Source organism: Microcaecilia unicolor, chromosome 7, assembly GCF_901765095.1.
Source record: "Microcaecilia unicolor chromosome 7, aMicUni1.1, whole genome shotgun sequence".
Taxonomy (NCBI): Eukaryota; Metazoa; Chordata; class Amphibia; order Gymnophiona; family Siphonopidae; genus Microcaecilia; species Microcaecilia unicolor.
In genome coordinates, this window is record NC_044037.1 from 282,651,217 (window position 1) to 282,666,326 (window position 15,110).

At 43.3% G+C, this 15,110-nt stretch overlaps 1 protein-coding gene across 1 annotated transcript in view; it reads left to right on the plus strand.

Annotated features, from left to right (window-relative positions):
* Nucleotides 1-15,110, plus strand: part of LOC115473940 (myosin light chain kinase, smooth muscle-like) — a 247,079-nt gene that overhangs the window by 200,399 nt on the left and 31,570 nt on the right. Inside the window, exon 13 of the mRNA XM_030209146.1 lies at nucleotides 13,554-13,677. Coding sequence (XP_030065006.1) covers nucleotides 13,554-13,677 — 124 coding nt within the window. The remainder of the gene's footprint in view (nucleotides 1-13,553; nucleotides 13,678-15,110) is intronic.

Below are 15,110 nucleotides of genomic sequence, written 5' to 3' on the forward strand. Positions count from 1 at the left end.
GTATAAGTCTGCCCAGCACTATCCCCGCCTCCCAACCACCAGCCCCGCCTTCCACCACCGGCTCTGGCACAGACCGTATAAGTCTGCCCAGCACTATCCCCGCCTCCCAACCACCAGCCCCGCCTCCCGCCACCGGCTCTGCCACCCAATCTTGGCTAAGCTCCTTAGGATCCATTCCTTCTCAACAGGATTCCTTTATGTTTATCCCACGCATGTTTGAATTCCGTTACCGTTTTCCTTTCCACCACCTCCCGTGGGAGAGCATTCCAAGCATCCACTCAATAAAAGATTAAAAGGACCAACTCAATGTGCAGGGAAACATAAATCATAGAAACACTACCCCAGCATCTACATGCTACTTAATAATTGTCACCAATGCCCCAAAACTCATGAAAATCTTTAACACGTTTTTAAATTTTTGTTGTGGATCCTCAGAAGCTTGGCTAGCTGAGTGCATGTAACTGTTTCAGTTGCATACGCTGTCTTTTTGTCCAATTTTTGATTGTTAATGGCTCTTTAGTTTGCATGCAGATCTGGGATCCACACCCAAATTTGGGCACCCAACTTTGAACAACCTATAGAATTCAGGAGTATCCGAATAAAAATATCTAGCATAACTGGTCCCTCACTCTGGAATGCTCTACTGACTCACCTTAGATTAGAATGCTCCTTAGAAGTGTTTAAAAAGAAACTGAAAACATTTATTTTCCCAAGACACTTTCAATTAATTATTAAGGACTCTGCTCCTGCTTCTGCATTCCTCTGGGAGGCTTTCATGGAATCATCGCTGGTTCTGTTGCTACTTTTCACTGTTAGTTCTTTCTACATTTATTCTTTTTTTAATGCGGAGTTTTAAGCATCTGCTTAAAGCTTATTTGTTTTCTTTGGTTTTCCCTATTGTAGGCCAAAATGAATTATGAGCTGCTTGAATGGATGTTTCTGGTGTGCTATGGGATGTTAGTTTAATCTTGAGTGGATGTCTTCTCTGTGCTGTGTACTTTCCTATGCCAATGTATTTTTATTTATTTGTTTGTTTGTTTGTTGCATTTGTACCCCACATTTTCCCACCTATTTGCAGGCTAAATGTGGCTTATATAGTACCGTCAAAGGCGTTTGCCCAGTCGGTGGATAGCAAATACTAAGTTGTATAGTGATCGTATGAGGAATAAGTGGAGGGTCGGAATGGATGAAGATTGCGTGTTGTACTGTTCGATCATAGTCATGCTGTGTTGGTAGGTGAAGAGGGTTACGTGGGGTCGTTGGGGTAGGCCTTTTTGAAGAGGTTGGTTTTTAGTGATTTCCTGAAGTTCAAGTGGTCGTGGATTGTTTTCACAGCTTTTGGGAGCCCATTCCATAGTTGTGCGCTTATGTAGGAGAAGCCGGCTGCGTAAGTTGTTTTGTATTTCAGTCCTTTGCAATTTGGGTAGTGTAGGTTTAGGTAGGATCTTGATGATCTGACTTTGTTTCTTATTGGTAAGTCTATGAGGTCTTTCATGTATTCTGGGACTAAGCCGTATATGATATTGTGGACTAAGGTGCAGATTTTGAAGATGATCTTTTTCCATGCCTTTTTAAAAACTTATTTTATTGTAAACCAACTTGATATGTAGTGTGGGTATACTGAATTTAATCAAACTGTAAAGTGTAAACTGGCCAATGCTAAATATTCACCTAGCCAGTTAAAGGGCCCTTTTACTAAGGCATGTAGGTGCCTACACATGTCCAACGTGCATCAATTCGGAACTAGCACCCGGCTACTGCATGCTCTAGGCTGTAATTCTATTTTTTATGCGTGTTCGATACGCATAAAATTTTTTATTTTATACCATGTGGCACTAACCGGGCGATATCCGGCAGTGTATACATGCTGACGATGACCGCCTGGTTAACGCATGAGACCTTACCACTAAGTCAATGAGTGGCAGTAAGGTCTCAGGCCCAAAATGGACGTGCGCCAATTTTTATGTTGCTCCACTTCCATTTTCGGCCCCAAAAAAGGCCTCTTTTGCAGGTGCGCTGAAAAATGGACCTGCTTGCATCCAATACACGCGCCTACAACAGCACAGGCCATTTTTCGACGCACCTTAGTTAAAGGACCCCCAAGTTAGCACTTGCCAAAAAAAAATCCTGGATATTCAATGCTGGTCTTTGAGAAGAGCCCGGCATTGAATATCTGGGGTCAGTTCCAACCGCGGAACTTACGCAGGATGCCTCCCGTCAGCAGAATATCGGCAACTAAGAGAAAGAGAGCCAGGTAAGCTCTAACGTAGTAGGGTAGGTTGAAAGAAGACCACTGGTCTATTGTGTTCAGACTACCGTAGGGTAATCTGCATTTGATAATTCGGAAGAACAAGTTTCAAGAATGCGATGAACATGACCCGCTTTTCAGGCTAAGTGAAGAACAAACTAACAACATTTGCGATATAATAGAGCGACACCTGTAGGAAAAATTAAGAAAAGAAGAGAGTTAATATGGAATGATGCAGTTTTTGAGTATAAAGATCTTTTTTGACTTTTAAAACCTTTATATTCCTATTGCACAGATTCTTTTCTCGGTCTTTGCTTCTTCCTAAGTAAATGTCACAAGATGGTTTATGGTTTATTATTTTTAATTTTATATTTATGCATTATTATTATTAGCATTTGTATAGCACTACCAGACGCACGCAGCGCTGAACACATGACACAAAGAGACAGTCCCTGCTCAAAAGAGCTTACAATCTAAATAATACAGACAGACAAGACAGTTACGGATGAAGGAAGTAAAGGGTGAGAAGGAAGGAAGGGACAAGGGGAGGGCAGTTGTGGCTAGGAGCTAAAAGCAGCAGTGAAAAGGTGGGTTTTCAGCATAGATTTGAAAACAGGTAGAGATGGAGCTAGACCTATAGGTCCAGGAAGTCTATTCCAGGCATAAGGTGCCGCGAGAGAAAAGGAACGAAGCCTGGAGTTAGCAGTGGAGGAGAAGATAACATTTGACATCTGAAACAAACTCCTCATTACAGGTAAATATAAATATTACAGAAAACCATCCAAAGAAAAAAAGCACATTGTAACAGGGAGTATAATCTCAGAAAACTTAAGAAATAAAAAGGAAAAAGAAAGGTGGAAGAGTCACTGAAAAAGGCTAGTTAGCAGGAGACTTTTAAACTAGTACCTGAAAGAAAGTATAGGAAACATCTCATTAACAGCACCAGCTATCCATTTAAAACTGCCATTACATCAAGCCAGTAGAGAGAGTGGATGCCATAATGATGCAGTATTTGAGTATAAATGGTTTTTGAGTCTTTCTGTTAGCCAGAAAATTTTTAGAATGTACTGGGTCATGAAAAACATAATTCTTGGAATCTAATTCAATAAAACATTTAAATGGATACTGAAGGAAAAATGTTCCTCTAAGGGCCAGAAGTTCAGATTTACAAGCCAAAAAGGCCTTTCATCTAAGCTGAGTGGCCCTACAAAGGTCAGGAAATATTTGCACGTTTGTGACCCAGAAATTCAACATGCTTATAATGAAAATCAATTTAAGGATCCAGTTTCTGTCTGACTCCAGCACAAAAGATACAATCAAAGTATCTTTAGTCACTACAGAAATAGACCCTCCAGAAATCCAGATCACTCAAAACTATCAGATGGATCATCTTTTCTTGCTCCAATCTGGGAATTTCCTCTCCAGACCACATAGTACGGATGGGTTACTGGTGGCAAGGACTCCTTAGGCACTTGCTTAAAAATATATTGGCGATTTTGCATTTCAATTGGTTTAATAACTGGAGATATGGGAAACTGCAAATTCGAGCATCTCTCATAGTTCTCCAAGGTTTCCAGTTTCTGACGAGTAACCATATGATCTTTAATTAACATATTATGCTCATATTTCAACATTTTCAAATACTTTTCAAAAGCCGAAACTATTTCTCATACTGAGTCAAAAGTCCATCATGCCGAGTTACCTGGAACTGCAAGAAATCTTTCCCCATGTTCAAATAGTAATTTTTATAGTTTGTTTGTCCTTTTATACTTTGTATGTGGTTTGTTCTCTGCTTAGACTCTTGCAGACATAGCAGGTTATAAATAACATTTTATGATTATTATTATTATTACTATTAATTGTTCAAATCTATTAAGCAAGGAATCTTCCAACTTCCCAGTGGTGTCCCAAATCTCCTCAAATGTGGTTTTCTCTGGTCTCCTCTTTCTCCCCACTACTACTACTTGACATTTCTAAAGCGCTACTAGGGTTACGCAGCGCTGTACAATTTAACATAGAAGGACAGTCCCTGCTCAAAGGAGCTTACAATCTAAAGGACAAATGTACAGTCAGTCAAATAGGGGCAGTCTAGATTTCCTGAAAGGTATAAAGGTTAGTTGCCGAAAGCAACATTGAAGAGGTAGGCTTTGAGCAAGGATTTGAAGATGGGTAGGGAGGGGGCTTGGCGTAAGGGCTCAGGAAGTTGATTCCAAGCATAGGGTGAGGCGAGGCAGAATGAGCGGAGCCTGGAGTTGGCGGTGGTGGAGAAGGGTACTGAGAGGAGGGATTTGTCCTGTGAGCGGAGGTTACGGGCGGGAACGTAAGGGGAAATGAGGGCAGAGAGGTAATGAGGGGCTGCAGACTGAGTGCATTTGTAGGTAAGAAGGAGAAGCTTGAACTGTATGCAGTATCTGATTGGAAGCCAGTGAAGTGACCTGAGAAGAGGGGTGATATGAGTATATCGGTTCAGGCGGAATATAAGACGTGCAGCAGAGTTCTGAACAGATTGAAGGGGGGATAGATGGCTAAGTGGGAGGCCAGTAAGGAGTAGGTTGCAGTAGTCAAGGCGAGAGGTAATGAGAGCGTGGACGAGAGTATGGGTGGTGTGCTCAGAGAGGAAAGGGCGAATTTTGCTGATGTTGATGAGAAAGAAGCGACAGGACTTGGCTATCTGCTGGATATGCGCAGAGAAGGAGAGGGAGGAGTTGAAGATGACTCCGAGGTTGCGGGCAAATGAAACAGGGAGGATGAGGGTGCCATCAACTGAGATAGAGAGTGGAGGAAGAGGAGAAGTGGGTTTTGGTGGAAAGACGATAAGCTCGGTCTTGGACATGTTCAGTTTCAGGTGGCGGTTGGACATCCATGCAGCAATGTCGGATAAGCAGGCCGATACCTTGGCCTGGGTCTCCGCGGTGATGTCTGGTGTGGAGAGATATAGCTGGGTGTCATCTGCATAAAGATGATACTGGAAACCATGAGATGACATCAGTGAGCCCAGGGAAGAGGTGTAGATTGAAAAAAGAAGGGGTCCAAGGACAGATCCTTGGGGAACTCCAACAGAGAGCGGGATGGGGGTGGAGGAAGATCCATGAGAGTGTACTCTGAAGGTGCGGTGGGAGAGATAGGAGGAGAACCAGGAGAGGACAGAACCCTGGAACCCAAATGAGGACAGTGTGGCAAGAAGTAAATCATGATTGACAGTATCAAAAGCAGCGGATAGATCAAGGAGGATGAGGATGGCGTAGTGGCCTCTGGATTTGGCAAGGAACAGGTCATTACAGACTTGAGAGAGTGCCGTTTCTGTCGAGTGTAGAGGGCGAAAACTGGATTGAAGCGGATCGAGGATGGCATGAGAGGAGAGAAAATAAAGGCAGCGGCTGTGAACAGCATGCTCAAGTATTTTGGAGAGGAAGGGTAGGAGGGAGATGGATGGAAGCTCCATTGAGGATCTGAGCCAACTACTTCAAGTTGTTCAAGCTTCAGATTCAAATCTCCCTCAGCAGGGGAACCAGAATAGCTCTCCGTATCAATTGAGATTCCACTGCCCTATCTTCAGATCGAACCATGGCAACTACATTGGCATCTACCGGTTTCCCCTGCAACGGCATTGTGTCACCAATTCTTCACCAATTCTGGGTCGAGGAGGAGTCTTGTGGCATTCAAGACTCAGAGTGATGTTGAAACGCAGTGTACCATGCCTCCTTCTTGGGGCACCCCTGCCCGAGCTTCAAGGCTGGCCATGGAAACCACAAAGCTTAAGATCTTCTTTTGAACAAGAGTTGACCTCCCTCTGGGTTCAGACGGGAGGTCCGGGTTTTCCCCTTGCATTTAACCAATGCAGACCCCACAAAACTCACAAACTAGAAGATTCATGTGTGCCTGTGGTACCACCTTATTTATTTATTCATGACATTTATACCCCACATGCTAAAAATGCTACCGTGCCTCTGTAAAAGGACCCCTTAACCGGGTAAATGATAGCCACTCACACATGCCCAGACATGGCCTGGCATTGAGTATCCAAGCATAAAGCTGCTGGTAGCCAAAAGAATGCTGACCACCGTCAGCTGAATATTTATCCCATATTTTATTGCAGGTCAGGTGACTTTGTCATTAGCGTGCGGTACCTGCATGGAGTTAACGCGGGAGCACCTACCACTGCGCTAAGTGCTCTCGCGTTAACTCTGTGTTAGCCAGTTTGTGTGCATTAAGTATAACATACTAGCTGGTGAATACTCCCTTGCCCATTCTCCACCCATGATACACCCCCTCCCAAATATATTTTTAAAAATTCAGAAGCATGTGGGTTAGCACACGCAAACAGGCAATGTACCACAAATGACTAGATTCAATACATGGCACCTAAATAATTAAAGCCACATATAGAATCTATCCCGTTGCAGTATATTACCGTATTTTTCAGACTATAAGACGCACTTTTTTCCCCCAAAATTTGGGAGGAAAATGGGGGGTGCGTCTTATAGTCCGAAGGTAGCGAGTTCGGGATCTCCCTCCCCTACTTACGTCACGCGATGTTCCCTGGTGGTCTAGTGACGTCGGGGCAGGAAAGAGCCCCCTCTTTCCTGCCCAGCGCGCTGCTCTCCGTCCTCCTGAATGCTGCCTGACGGTCTCGGCGAGATTCAAAATGGCCGCCGAGACTTCAATTCTCGGCGGCCATTTTGAATCTCGCCGAGACCGTCAGGCAGCATTCAGGAGGACGGAGAGCAGCGCGCTGGGCAGGAAAGAGGGGGCTCTTTCCTGCCCCGACGTCACTAGACCACCAGGGAACATCGCGTGACGTAAGTAGGGGAGGGCGATCCCGAACTCGGACAAGACGCACCAGAGCACCTAGGTTTTAGAGGAGGAAAAAAGGAAACATTTTTTTTTCCTATTTCCCTCCTCTAAAACCTAGGTGCGTCTTATGGTCCGGTGCGTCTTATAGTCCGAAAAATACGGTACCTGTTTGCACGTGCTAACCCACATGCTTCTGAATTTTCCAACCAAGCATATTCTGCAAGCGGAGCCTAGATTTAAGCAAGGTATACAGAATATGCCTAGGTAGAAATCGCAGGGCATAAAACTATGCACATCCATTTACATCAACAAAAACGTGGCATAAATCCTGGCACTTAGATTTACACGCACTGGTGCGTTTTCTATAACAGCGCGTGTAAATTTTAGAACTCCCGTAAAACACCCGTTTTCCTGACTGTAACCATGCCCCTTTTTGCGTGTCCGCATTAAAATTTAGACACAGTGTGTTATGGAATACGTTTAGGGATTTGTGCGCGTAAATTCTAATTATTGCCAATTAGTGCTCATTATTGTTCTGTTAAGTGCTGTTAACAATGCTGATTGGCTTGCTAAGCTAATTAAGTTACGCATGTTATTATAGAATCCACTTGGATTTTGGCGTTGAACGCTAGGCGCGCTATATAGAATCTGGGGGAAAATGCTTCACCATGTTTCTGCGGCAACCTGTTCGTGCACACTAATCCCACTTAACCTCCTTTAATAAAAGGGCCCCCTACTCACAAAGGGGGCCTTTTACTAACTTGCACTGAAAAATGGACTGCGCTAGTGTTTTGGGCACGTGCAGATCCATTCTTCAGCGCACATGTAAAAAAAGGCCATTTTTTTAAAAAATTTTTGCCGATAATGGACATGCGGCAAAATAAAAATTGGAGCACGGCCATTTTGAGTCTGAGACCTTACCGCCAGCCATTGACTTATCGGTAAGGTCTCACACATTAACCGTGCGGTAATCGTCTACGCGCGTAGAATGACAAATAACCACCCTGTTTCTGCCGCGCGCCAGAAAATAACATTTATTTTCCGTCACGCATAGCGGATGTGCATCAAAAATTAAATTACCACAAGGGCCACGTGGTAGCTGGGCAGTAACTCAAAATTGACACATGTTAGGCACGCATAGAGGGGCATAATCGAACAGAAACGCCTATCTCCATGGGCGTTTATCTCCGAGAACGGGTCCGTGAAGGGGCGGACCGAATCGTATTTTCAAAAAAACATGGACGTTTATCTTTTTTTGAGCTGGGCGTTTTTGTTTTTCAGCGATAATGGAAACCGAAAACGCCCAGCTCAAAAACGAATAACTCCAAGACATTTATTCGTGGGAGGGGCCAGGATTCGTACTGCACCGGTCCACCTCACATGCCAGGACACCAACCGGGCACCCTAGGGGGCACTTTTACAAAAAAAAAAAAAAAGGTAAAACAGCTCCCAGGTGCATAGCACCCTTCCCTTGGGTGTTGAGCCCCCAAAACCCCCCTCAAAACCCACTGCCCACAAGTCTACACCATTACTATAGCCCTAAGGGGTGAAGGGGGGCACCTACACGTGGGTACAGTGGGTTTGGGGGGCGGTTTGGAGGGCTCCCATTTACCAGCACAAGTGTAACAGGTGGGGGGGGGGGATGAGCCTGGGTCCACCTGCCTGAAGTCCACTGCTCCAGTGACCTGCATACTGCTGCCAGGGGGGTGGGTATGACATTTGAGGGTGAAAATAAAAAGTTGTGAAATGGCATATTTTGTGGTGGGAGGGGGTTCGTGACCACTGGGGGAGTCAGGGGAGGTCATCCCCGATTCCCTCCAGTGGTCATCTGGTCATTTAGGGCACTTTTTGGGGCCTTATTCGTGGAAAAACAGGGTCCAGGAAAAGTGCCCTAAATTCTCGCTAAAAACGCATATTTTTTTTCCATTATCGGCGAAAGGCGCCCATCTCTGATCGGCAGATAACCACGCCCCAGTCCCGCCTTCACCACGCCTTCGACACGCCCCCATCAACGTTGTCCGCATCTGCGACGGAGTGCAGTTGAAAACGTCCAAATTCGGCTTTTGATTATACCGCTTTATTCGTTTTTGGGAGATAAACGTCTGTCTCCCGATTTGGGTCACAATATAGGCGTTTTTCTCTTTCGATTATAAGCAGGTTAGGCGCCTACGCGGCTTAGTAAAAGGGCCCCAAAGAGACATGTGAAAACTGGCCCAATTCAGTGGGAGAAGGAAGCTCATATCTATTGCAATGCTCTTCAAAAGGTTATTGTAGTTTTCCGCAAGAATGCCCATCTGCAAACAGTTCATCGTTGCAACAATGTCAATGATATTAACAGCACATATGGATTTGTGCCTAAAACTACACATGCAGCTGGGTCCGTTTGTACTTAATTTTGCTTAACAAAAGAAAAATAAATAGCTAAAGAACCCCAAGAATGCAAAGCATTAAGTTCTGCCCTCAGACACAACAGTTCTTTTCTTTCAAGCACAAAGTTTGGTTTGTTTTAAAATAAATGACAAAGTTGTGGTCTGCGCTGGAGGATGGATGGATTTCCTTTTGTCCCATCTGTAACTTTTGCCCAGAGTCCTTCAAGACTTAAATACACTTTCCATTTCCAAATCGGGGGGGGGGGGGGGGGCTTTTACTAAGCTGTGCTAAAAGGGGCCATGTGCTGTGATTAGCACGTGAGTTTCCCCGTGCGCTAAGGCCACTTTTAGCGTAGTTGTAAAATGGACGCATTTCTATTTTTTTCTATTAATGGCCAGGTACCCTATTGCTTTAAGAGAGATTTTCCTTTGGTTCTTCTTAATTTTCTGCACTAAGTAGCACATATTTATTTATTTATTTATTACATTTGTACCCCGCGCTTTCCCACTCAAAGCAGGTTCAATGCGGCTTACATAGTAATTGGGATTACAAAGTATTGGTGGAGAGAAATAAGTTGAGTATTATCGGAGTAATAAAAGAAATAGGAATGTAGAAATGCAGGGATGAGGGGAGTGGGAGAAGGATGAGCAAGGGTGAGTGAGCAATTGGAGGGGTAGATGAGGCGGAGGGGAATGGGCAAGAGTGAAGGGAGTAGAAGAAGTATGAGCAAGGGTAAGTGAGCAGTTGGAGGGTAGATGAGGCGGAGGGGAATGGGCAAGAGTGAAGGGAGTAGGAGAGGTGTGAGTAAGGGTAAGTGAGCAGTTGGAGGGTAGATGAGGCGGAGGGGAATGGGCAAGAGTGAAGGGAGTAGGAGAAGTATGAGCAAGGGTAAGTGAGCAATTGGAGGGTAGATGAGGCGGAGGGGAAAGGGCAAGAGTGAAGGGAGTAGGAGAGGTGTGAGTAAGGGTAAGTGAGCAGTTGGAGGGTAGATGAGGCGGAGGGGAATGGGCAAGAGTGAAGGGAGTAGGGGAGGTGTGAGTAAGGGTAGGTGAGCATTGGGGGAGGGGTCGATGAGGCGAAAGGGGATAGAACAGGGGAAAATGAGGTGGGAGATGTAGTCTAGGTCATTGTCATTGTCTCCTGGATATGTGATGAATAGATGGGTTTGTTGTGGTATAATGATGTTATTCTTTTTTTTTACTATTTTTTATTTCTATTATGTGCTTTTCTTTCAAGTGTTTTTGCTTGTATAAACTTACAAGTGCAAATATAAAGAATTGGCGGCCAGGTACTAGTTTCCCAATTAGCACATGGCCATTAACATGTGAGCCCTTATCGACGCTTATTTAGAAGGCGCAAAGGGCTCACGCATTAACCGCATGCTAATTAGTTGGCTTTGGCAGTGTAGCTGATTAGCACTGGGCACACCTACTCTCTGCCCCCCCCCCAAAAAAAAAACCCCACACCCACGGCACTAAAAAGTATTTTTTAGAACCGGAAGCATGCGCAGATGCCTGAACTACCACTGGGCACCTGATCACACCCCGCGATAGTGTATTATGATGCGCAGGAGACACATTAGTGCCCACATGACTCTTAGTAAAAGGACCCCAAGATTTGGAAATATCTTTAAAAAGGTTCACAGTAAAATGTCATGAACCCGTAGAAATCTTAAAAGTCCATTCAACCTTTTTTGTTTCTTTAAGTAGAGGAGTGTGGTAGCCGTGTTAGTCCACTCTTAAGGTTATCAATAGAAATCAAACAAAATAAATCATGGAAAAGAAAATAAGATGATACCTTTTTTATTGGACATAACTTAATACATTTCTTGATTAGCTTTTGAAGGTTACCCCAAAGTGTGTAAAGGAGAGGGAGAAAAAAATGTATTTTTCAAATCTCCCTTGTGGTATTGTGAAAACACTCTTTAGCTGATTTTGACTAACTGATGGATCAATTTTGGAAGTCTCAAAAATTCAAAGTAAATGGCTTGTGTTTGACATAGAAATTTTTTGCACATCTTAAGACCTGAATAGTTCAAGTAGATTTACATTTTTTTTGACTTACTTGCATAGTTACAATTTAAGGACGGAATTTCACTCTTATTTAAAAAGTTTATAAATACTGGGGAACCAATTTTCAGACAAGGTTGAGTTCCGCAACAAGGTTTGCTAAACTTTGGCTTTCTCTACATTTTTGATCATTTTCAGCTGAAAATTCACCTAAATCTAGGCAATCCGATTTAGGTCACTCAGCCTTGGCCAAAAATATGACCCTAAACGTTTTCCCATTCCCCCATTCCAATCTATTTTACTAAGCTGCGTAGGTGCCTATGCGTGCCAAATTGGAGTTACCGCCCAGTTACCGCATGGCCCTTGCGGTAATTTCAATTTTGGCGTCCGTCCACAAAATATTTTTTATTTTCTGGCATGCATAATGGACACCCACCAAGTGGCATTTGACGCGCGTAGGTCATTACCGCCCAGATTCGTTACCACTAGGTCTATGGCTGGCGTAAGGTCTCAGACCCAAAATGGACGTGCAACAATTTTCATTCTGCTGCACGTCCATTTTCGGCAAAAAAAAGAAAGAGGCCTTTTTTATAGGCGTGCTGAAAAATGGATCGGCGCGCATCCAAAATCCGTGCCTACACTACCGCAAGCCATTTTTCAACACGCCTTTGTGAAAGGACCCCAAAGTGTATAAAGGAGAAGGAGAAAAAGAGAGGTGTTGGAGGTGGAGAAGCCATTATAGTCCTTGGCTTTTGTCTTCTTGGGGTTGGTTTTGGTTTTGGTTTTTTTTTTTTTGCTTTCCGTCTTCCCTTCCCCAACTCTGATTTTTCTTTTGCGCTCTTTCTACCCTCCTTGGATTACTGTAAACATTTTTTTTTTCTGATTCCCTTGTTTTTTATTGTTAACCACCTAGTGGTATCATGTGTAGTTTTGGCATTATATCAAGCTAGCATAAAATAACAAAATAATTATTAAAATGTTTTAGTTACACTAGTTGCTCTGAGTGTGCTTGATGAGTCAGGCTAGTTGTATTATTGGAGGGAGATTCCTCCCTTTCTTCTCAGGCATTAATTGCTATATCCAGCAATAGTCCTGGCTCTCACAATTACTTTTGTTTGTTTTTAAATTGAAGGTCAATTGAATAGTGTCCACAGTCACACAGCAAGTAGGTAGAGACAGCAGGACAGACATGATGAGCCAAAAGGCAATAAGTTGTGTGTCACATCTCAGAGGTTGTATAAATATAACTGCATTACAGAAGAGATAGTTGTATTTCTGTTTAAAATCCTATGTGCTCACTGTATTTGAGCGTCCGCTAGGGCCACCTTACTACTGTACTATCCTATCAAATCCTAACAGTGAACTGTCCCTATGATATATGCTACAACGGAGGAAAAAGCCTCAACAGACTCCTTAATTTGGCTTTACAGCTCTTTAATTGCCGGAGTTCTTGCTGTCATCATAGGCAAAAAACCTCCTCTTTATATATTTTTCTCAACCAATTGTTGTTTTATAGCGAATCAAACCAGCTGTGTTCAAAACTACTGCCGCTTGGTCTCTCCTCTCCACGGCCGACATTGGCCAAAGTTTCGGTACTTCTCACTCGTCCTGCCTCAGGGTCCGTGGTATTGGCGACTCTGTATGAAAACAGCAGCAGAATTACAACAACGGCCGTTCTCACGAATTCAAACTATGCCTAGTTCCTTCTATAACCCTCACTTCACTACAGTCTGTTCTCCTCTCCGGAAGTGGTTAACCTCTTCCTGCTCTCATTTTATGCGTTGACGTCTGACGTCATCTCAATTCATCCTCAATGGCCCGGTCTTTTCCGAAAAAATGGACCCATTCTAAACTAGTATCCAACCTCCTTGGGTGCACTGTCTGTAACCGAAAGATCCATCTTTGTTCTTGTTGAACTAACACCAGTTTCTTATCTCTGTTAGGATTTGATGGGATAGTAAAATCCTATGTGACGATAAATGATCATCACAGCAGTTTCCTAAGGAGGAATAGGCATTTAGCAGAGTGGAGGTACAAAAAGGATTTTCACGTCCAATGGTGCACAGATCTTTTGACCTATTTGTTTAAACAAAAATGAGTGTTGTTAACTACTTATGTTCTTTTTCTTTCAGAAAATACTCCAAACTTGAAAGTTCTCTTTGGAACGCCTGAGTTTGTGGCTCCAGAAGTGATAAATTATGAACCTATTGGCTATGCAACGGATATGTGGAGTATAGGCGTCATTTGCTACATCCTGTAAGTTCACTTGGTTGTCTTTTGGATTGTGACTGTCTTCCTGAGCTCAGTGGCAGAATGTTCTCAATGAAAATAGCTAACTCACGTGAACTCATAAAATCATTCATGGAGAGGCCCCATCATACATGTCAGACCTAATTGACTTACCAGCACGAAATACCAAAGGCTCATCACGTACTTTCCTAGACCTTCACTACCCCAATTGCAGAGGTCCTAAATACAAATCAATACACGCATCTAACTTCACATACTTCTGTACACAATGATCGAGGTATATAAAATAATGAGTGGAGTGGATCAGGTGGATGTGAAGCGTCTGTTCACGCTTTCCAAAAATACTAGGACTAGGGGGCATGCGATGAAACTACAGTGTAGTAAATTTAATACAAATCGGAGAAAGTTTTTCTTCACCCAACGCGTAATTAAACTCTGGAATTCGTTGCCGGAGATCGTGGTGAAGGCGGTTAGCTTGGCAGAGTTTAAAAAGGGGTTAGACGGTTTCCTAAAGGACAAGTCCATAAACCGCTACTAAATGGACTTGGGAAAAATCCACAATTCCAGGAATAACATGTATAGAATGTTTGTACGTTTGGGAAGCTCGCCAGGTGCCCTTAGCCTGGATTGGCCGCTGTCGTGGACAGGATGCTGGGCTCGATGGACCCTTGGTCTTTTCCCAGTGTGGCATTACTTATGTACTTATGTACTAACTACCGAATACTATAAAAACAGCACACGACTTGACAACCTTCCGGAAATTATTGAAGACGCGCCTGTTCAAAGAGACTTACAAAAAGAATCCTCCTTAACGATTTGATTCCAATCTATACCAGAACCAACTAATACTGATCCCTTCTAATCTGATTATTTTAATTAATTATACTATCATCATTGAACATTATATCCTATTCTGCTCTCGCTTATATGTTATGTATTATCATTTTATTTACCCTATTTACCTGATATTCCTGCATATTAATTGTAACAATATGCTGAACCTCTTACTCTGTTAATGGTGATGCCATTGCAACATAATTTAAGCCACATTGAGCCTGCAAATAGGTGGGAAAATGTGGGATACAAATGCAGCAAATAAATAAATAAATAAATAAACTATTCTTTAGTTGGAAAAGGTACAGCGAAGGGCGACGAAAATGATAGTGGGGATGGGACGACTTTCCTACGAAGAGAGGCTGAGAAGGCTAGGGCTTTTCAGCTTGGAGAAGAGACGGCTGAGGGGAGATATGATAGAAGTGTATAAAATAATGAGTGGAATGGATCGGGTGGATGTGAAGCGACTGTTCACGCTATCCAAAAATACTAGGACTAGAGGGCATGAGTTGAAGCTACAGTGTGGTAAATTTAAAATGAATCGGAGAAAATGTTTCTTCACCCAACGTGTAATTAGACTCTGGAATTCGTTGCTGGAGAACGTG